Raw genomic sequence first — 7,529 nt, 5'->3', positions numbered from 1 at the left:
TCTGTTCTGTAAACATAATTGTCCCGGCTACTAGGCTATCGAATGTGAGGATCCTGCAGGTGGCCGATCATTTATAGCCTTTTCTCACAGCAGTTGGAATAATTAAATGTATCATTTCGATGGCAGATTGTAATCCAGAAAGGATTATGTGTTTATGAAACATGTGTCACGGTCACAGTGTGTGGAGGCAGGCAGGACTATGAGGACGACAAGGATTCCAACAGATAGCCTGGGATTAGACAAGATTTGTACTTTAAAGACAACCAGTTGGAAGGGAGCATAATTTGCTTTTTGGGTTAAAAGAATTTCTTAATATGAAATTCGAGTGGTATGACAGAGATTAGACTGTAGTACAGAAATTGAAATCTACTCGCTTATACACACTATACTCATAGTCACGCAATGCTGATGTTGTTAACATTAACAATTTGAGAATAAAGTATAACAATAATAATAATTTGCACGGTTTGATGAGCTAATTTAGATTAAATCGCCATTGGTAGCGCGATTTATTGAAGATCTTTTTTCCTCAGTTGGTCAGAACAAACGTGGCAGACTTGTTACTTACTTGTTCAGATGACAATATCCGGTGAAAATGCTTATTCCAAGACGTAGGCTAGAATCTGTGAGTGCAGAGTACAATATCCACACCGGTGCTGTGACTGACAGCCACACATACTCCTCAAAACATTAGATTCATCAGCGCTGGAGCCGCGCCGCCGCACAACCCACGCAAGGAAGATAATTCCGCACACAGCTGCAATTGCAGGTTTTCAAACGGAGAGGGCGACAGAGGCAAAACTTACGGACTGCAGCTTTAATTTGAGAGGTTCTTGTTTGATTTATTTTGACTTTCTCGTCACTGTGAATGTCAGGCTCCAGGTGAAGCAGAGGCGCTGTGTGCCCACCTGGTCAAAAGTGGCACAGTTAATGCTGTAGCTTCAGAGGATATGGACACTCTGGCGTTTGGAGGGACTGTTCTGCTCCGCCAGCTCAATGCAAAGAGAGACAGGTGAAAAAGTAGTCTGATTGTAGATCTTGCCGGAGAACATTAGCAATGATATTGTATTAGTTGTCACATTAAAGTATAAAACATGCGTTGGTTACTCTTTATTTTAAGGTGTCCTTGTTACAGTGTGTTTATACATTTAAGTACTGAGTAATATTAATTAACTACATCATGCAATGACTACATGGTTAGGGTTAGGATTAGGGTTTGGTTTAGTGTTACTTGCATGTAATTATGCATAATTTACTGTTATTATAATGGTAAGTACATGTAACGTGTAACAAGGCCACCTTAAAATAAAGTGTTACCCATGCTTTTTTTAAATACAGCTACAAATTACAGATATTTGCTATGACTTTATCTTACATGCATACCCAAAATAGTACATGAAATATGGATGAATATATACAAAAATAATATAGATGAATAAGTGAACAAAGATTTAAGCAAATGTAAATATAAAACATAAGGCATGAATGGTGTGCAACATTTATTCCATCTACAGGCTGGCTCACAGGATTTGTCCTCACAAGCTGTTTAATAAATTATGCTTTGTAATTGTAATAATATTATTACGTGTTAATATATTAATAATTAATATTTTATTAGTGATGTTAATAATTATTATTAAGGTTGTTGTTTTTATCATATCACGTTTTGCAAACCAAATTATTTGTTACAAATATTACGTAATACATATATTATTTAATGTTGAGTTATGTAATATTGAATATATACATTTACAGAATTACAGGCATTAATAGTAATTTCTACACATATTTGGAAAGGCATGTTTCCTGGCATGTTAAATTGACATACAGATAAAGGACCTCTTTATTAATGACCTTCTGTTTAATTGTGTATTACAGCAATATTTACAGCAATAACTATCACTTTTATGTCCTTAAATCATTTCTTTCATAGTGAGGTCACAGAGTACTCCTTACCAAAGCTATTGGAAGCTCTACAGCTGACATATAAAGAGGTATTTTCAATGTCTTGCTTTCTTTTTACTAGATTGCTGACACTTGTTCTGTATTTTTGAAACAAATCTCAGTGCCTGAATGTCAATAGCTGCTAATATGCATATCTAAAATGTCTTGATGAAATTGGCATAAATTCTGTAAATTAATTTTGAATTTGAGTACCATTAGAATTAGATGGTTATTGTTAAAATAGCCCAAAAATAAAAAGAATGGGAGTTTTAATAATGTGTCTTGATTTGCTTAATTTTCTTCCTGTGTCTCTTTCATAGTTTGTTGACCTGTGTATCTTGCTGGGCTGTGACTACTGCGATAAAATTGGGGGTCTTGGACCGAGTCGAGCACTGAAGCTTATTAAACAACATCATACAATAGAGGGTGTGATGGAACATGTCAACAGAAAGGTGCTTTTTCAGAAAAAAATATATAAGCCAAAGAAATCAAGCACTGCTGAAGTTGGCAGGAATTGTGTTCGTCTTTTGTATTCTATCGTGATATATATCAAAATATCTGAATTATCCTTTTTGATTTCATCGTGACTTTAGAAGGCTGTAGAAGGCGACATTCTGATAGATTTGACATCATTTGTTCACCCTCAACTGCTTTTAAAACCATATTTTCTTTCTTCTGTGGAACACAAAAATAGATGTTCAGAAGAATGTTCAGGTTGTTCATACATCAAAATAAAAGGCAACTTTGGCTGTCATTTCTTCCAGACACACCCCATCCCTCCAAACTGGCAATACAAGGATGCCCGTAAGCTGTTTTTTGAAACCCCAAAAGTCGACGACCCTGTCCTTGCCTGGAGTGAGCCTGATGAAGAGGGTCTGGTGCAGTTCCTGTGCAAAGAGAGGCCTTTGAAGTACATATCTGTGTTCTAGTATTTACTAGTATCTGACATTATTTGATCAAGAGTGAGATATCAACTGACGTTATTTAATATTTGTAGTTTTTTTGTTGTGCATTTAACCTTTCTTTGGGTATGTGACCTTATTCGCTGTTTTAAGGGAAGAAAGGGTGCGGGGACGCATGAAGAAGTTTCGTGAGTCTCTCTTAAAGAGAAGAAAACAGAGGGAGGTGGATGAGAAAATGGGCCAAACTAGACAGTCACGTCTTGAAGAATTTTTCCCTGCGACACGAAGGAGAAAGGTCAGATATCAGTTAAGAAGTATTGTAAACTGATTGCTTGCTTGAACATTGTAACAAACAATCGTATCTTCCTTATCTAGGCTGTGTCTGCAGCTGTGGAAGCATCCAGTGGGAGAAAGCGATCAAAAATGAAATAAGAAGGACCCTTTTGAATCATGAATCTAAAAGTATTGATCAAACCATCATGTGGACCGAAGAGTCAAACGTATAATGGCATGGATCTGTTTTAGATGCTTTAGATGCAAAAAAAGTTTTTATTTTGTTCAAAGGCAACATAATGTAAAACCAGTGCCAAGAAAATATATATTTTTAATGTTTTTTGTATCATGCAGCCTACAAAACATGTTCGGAAACCTGTATTAAATTACAGTAAACCTCTTTTTAATTCTAAAAGTATACTGTGTTTCATTGTTGCAGTAGTACACTGCAAACAGAGATCTGTTAAAAATGACGTTGTGCAGAATTTTAACACGTGGTGAGTGTGCTCAGGGACAACACGTTGTGTCAAATTTAACACAATTTGTGTGTTAAGATGGATCACACATCTATTGTGTAATGTAATTTAACACATTTAATGTGTCATTTAAACACATTATGTGTAACTGAACATTGTGTGTTAAAATCTACACCACATGTGTCAGAATGCTGTCAACACAACCATGTGTGTTGTTTTTTGACACATCTGTTTTTGCAGTGTAGTGTGGTTTGTGTTGTAACTAATAGTTCAGCCAAACATGAAAATTAGCTGAAAATGTCCTCACCCACAGGCTATCTATGATGTAGATAAGTTTGTTTCCTTGTCGGAACAGAAATTTACAGTAGCATTACATAAGCTGCTCACAATTGGATCCTCTGCAGTGAATGGGTGCCATCAGAATGAGAATCCAAACAGCTGATAAAAAAAAACATCACAATGTTCTACAAGTAATCAACACCAGTCAATCAATCTTTTGAAGTACAAGTAACTAATCCATCACTAGCATTTTAACTTTAAACCGTTGCTTCTGGCCAAAATATAAGTCCATAACCCATAAACAGTAACACTTATTAGGCAGTAGTAACACTTGTAGACAGAGTACAGTTGGAACAATTCTTCACAAAAGCTATTACAAACACAATTTTCATGTGATATTCCTTTTATTTGTCAAATTAAGAAATTATGATCAATAACATATAAATAGTTCATACTTTTTTTAGTTCATAAAGACTTTGTTCCAATTGTACCATCAGTTGAAACATCTTTAATGCTCTAACGTTGCCAAAATAGTTCATTTAACATAACTCATTTCACGTGTTAATTTGATACTATACAAAATATTTCAGCTCTGCATTTTACTTCTGTTCTTCATAATATACAACCTATAATTTGCCATTTACTAGCAGAACATTAAATCACTGAACAATTAGGATTTCAAGTGTTCAAATTAGAATTTTTAAAATGCTGAACAACTTTAAATTTGCAAAAAATATATAAAAAAAACTAAAAACCAGCTCATTGTACAACTGTAAAAACAAACAACATTCACTTTGTCACAAAGTGAGTAACTCACTCACTCATTCACATAGGCCTACTTATTAATCAACTTACTCTTAACTCTGGTGTCAGATGCAGTTTGTGCTTTATGTTTGTATTTATTTGTATTTGATACATCCACAAACTACAACGTACCAACTAAGGAACTGTCTTGTTTTTTAGACATGATACCATGGCTTTTCAGCTCTCTTAAAACTTAATTGTGTTCAAAGTACATTTGAGTACCATGTAAATAACATGGCGATCATTTAAAGGGGTCATATGATGCTGCTAAAAAGAACATTATTTGGAGTATTTGGTGTAATGAAATGTGTTTATGCGGTTTAAAGTTAAAAAAACACATTATTTTCCACATACTGTACATTATTGTTTCTCCTCTATGCCCCGCCTTTTTGAAACGCGTCGATTTTTACAAAACTCATCGGTCTGAAAAAGCGAGGTGTGCTGTGATTGGCCAGCTATCCAGTGCGTTGTGATTGGCCGAATACCTCAAGCGTGTGACGGGAATGTTACGCCCCTCACCATACTGTTGTATTCCCTCAGCGACCAGCACGGATCAGCTCTAGGCATGAGGAAGCAGATATCGTCCTCTTTTGGAAGACCAAACAAAGTAGTTTCGCTTTCACAACGAAGCACACAGCGTCTTCAGGATATGGCGGAGGCAACAATACTACAGCGAGAATAAAAGTTACGCCTTCTTTCTTTGCGTGAACATTTGGGCGGTGTTATGCAAATCTTCCCACAGAGCGACATAGGTATGTGGGGGCGTGTTAGAACGAGCCGTTTTAGGTAGGTGTGGCTGACTCTTAACTTTTATAAAGAATATCTCTTTGGATTTGAGACTTTAGTCTTTGCAACTTTACAGACCTTCTTTATGCACCAAGAGCTTGTAACACTCCAAAGAGAAAGGAAAAATTGAAATCGCATCATATGGCCCCTTTAATACCAAACTATTACCACCAGGCACTCTACCATCGCTGTAACAATTTCCTAAGAGTCTCAAGTTTCTGAAAGAGCTTTCGGGAACATGTGCCAGCAGAGACGTTTCTCTCCGGTGCAGTAGGTGGCAGTATTGACATGTACAGCCTCTAGCGCTCCGCATCAGTCCAGTGAAGAACCAGACGTTTATGGCTATTCCTGGCTGTCCTATGTGGAACGATTTTCCAGCGCTGCCGGGCGTGTTTATGCAGTAGATTTACCAATAGCTCACAGCTCCACCTGCCCTAGACTCGACAGCTTTATTATTTCGTGATGGCGGCGAGTGCCAAACGAAAACAGGAGGAGAAACACTTGAAGATGCTTCGGGAGATGACCAGCCTGCCTCCCAATAGGAAATGTTTTGATTGCGATCAGCGCGGCCCGACCTACGCCAACATGACAGTGGGCTCGTTTGTGTGCACCACCTGTTCCGGAATACTGTAAGTTTTTAAACGAGGCCCTTCATATTCACACAGATGGTGAACTTGTTGTTTTCCCCCAAAAGTCTGTACGGGCAGGCGCCTAACAACCCCTCCCATCTGAGAGATCATCTGCAGAAAGTGTCCCAGCTGCCTTTCTAACATCATCATAACATCAGCTTTCACAAAAATAGCACGAGATTCAGGGCCAGAGCAGCCGAACTTTTCAAATAGGACAGGCTCCTATTCAAATAAGACAGTGTGACGTTGGTGCTGGTTGTGAGTGTGTGTTCAGAAAGTATTGTATCAACGTGTGACACACCCATGTTTAAACACTACATGCATAGATTATGTTGATAACTGGATGCACTGAAGAAAATGTGAGTGGTTTTGAACTTACAGACAGTGCCACATGTGAAAATGTCTGTATGATATTGTGGTGCTGAGTTTTGGGGCCCCTGTCAGTGCACATGGGCTCTTAGCTCACTAGCCAGTCAGAAGAGCCATTCTGGTACTGAGATACAACAGGGGACAACTATTATTTTCTCAGGGGCTCCAGAGGGCTTTGGGGCTTTACTGATTGATTCCGTGTTTTGAACGAATCGGTTGATTCAGAGTTTCATTAGCCCTTGTATAAACATCTGATGAATCCAAAAGGGTCTGGCTGCAGCTGGCGCTTGCACTCTCAGACGCGCATTCTCAGGCTTGCACTCTCAGACACTTGCACTTCCGCTAGCGACGTCACTTGCAGTCTTTATTATTTTTTATTTTGTTCTATTTATTGATTACTTTTTGTTTGAATCTCTCAACATTTTACAACAGTAGCCAGGTGGTGAAGACAAGACAAAAGAAACTAAATTACGAAGTCAATTGCAATCGCCACTTGCACTCTCCGATACCTGTGACGTCACTTGCAATCGACACAAATCGTGCGTGTTGCCAATGGAGACAAGACGCTGTGGTGGTGATTTAATGATTATTTATTTGATTTATTTATTTAGTCATTTATTAGAGGCTTTTATCCAACGCGACTTACAAATGAGGACAACAGAAGCAATCAATTGTAGTATTAAAACAACTAAAAACAGATCCAAAACTAAAAGCTAAAACTTTATAAATACTACTTATACACATTTTAAAAATAAAGAAATTAAATAAATGTTCAAAATTTCAAAACTTAACATTTAAAAGAAAAACCAAAAATAAAGCTAAAACAATTCAAAATATTAATGAACAAAAGGTATAAGTGTATAATAATGATTCTAACATAACACTAAGCCAAACACCAAAAAAAAACTACATATGTGTATGTACAACCATACACACATATACACATATATACTGTGTATATATATACACATTTATAAATTCAATATATTTCATTTCCATTTTCAATTATTTTGTTGAAGTATTAAAATAACTCAAATTAAATAAAACTAAAAACTTAATAAAAGATA

General features: G+C 36.8%; 2 protein-coding genes across 3 annotated transcripts in view; both read left to right on the top strand.

Moving 5' to 3' along the window:
- LOC107700495 (probable flap endonuclease 1 homolog) overlaps nucleotides 1–3,519 on the top strand; it is a 6,709-nt gene extending 3,190 nt beyond the window's left edge. Inside the window, exons 6-11 of the mRNA XM_016502169.1 lie at nucleotides 876–1,012; nucleotides 1,934–1,994; nucleotides 2,265–2,396; nucleotides 2,709–2,854; nucleotides 3,000–3,141; nucleotides 3,222–3,519. Coding sequence (XP_016357655.1) covers nucleotides 876–1,012; nucleotides 1,934–1,994; nucleotides 2,265–2,396; nucleotides 2,709–2,854; nucleotides 3,000–3,141; nucleotides 3,222–3,278 — 675 coding nt within the window. The 3' untranslated portion in view covers nucleotides 3,279–3,519. The remainder of the gene's footprint in view (nucleotides 1–875; nucleotides 1,013–1,933; nucleotides 1,995–2,264; nucleotides 2,397–2,708; nucleotides 2,855–2,999; nucleotides 3,142–3,221) is intronic.
- A 2,214-nt stretch (nucleotides 3,520–5,733) lies between these two features.
- The window catches only part of agfg1b (ArfGAP with FG repeats 1b), an 11,506-nt gene continuing 9,710 nt past the window's right edge, over nucleotides 5,734–7,529 (top strand). For both annotated transcript variants that reach the window (XM_016502267.1, XM_016502266.1), the window contains exon 1: nucleotides 5,734–6,093. In XM_016502267.1, coding sequence (XP_016357753.1) covers nucleotides 5,927–6,093 — 167 coding nt within the window. In that variant the 5' untranslated portion in view covers nucleotides 5,734–5,926. The remainder of the gene's footprint in view (nucleotides 6,094–7,529) is intronic.

This window comes from Sinocyclocheilus anshuiensis, unplaced genomic scaffold (genome assembly GCF_001515605.1).
Source record: "Sinocyclocheilus anshuiensis isolate Anshui unplaced genomic scaffold, SAMN03320099.WGS_v1.1 scaffold718, whole genome shotgun sequence".
NCBI lineage: Eukaryota > Metazoa > Chordata > Actinopteri > Cypriniformes > Cyprinidae > Sinocyclocheilus > Sinocyclocheilus anshuiensis.
This window is presented reverse-complemented; position numbering and strand designations above follow the sequence as displayed.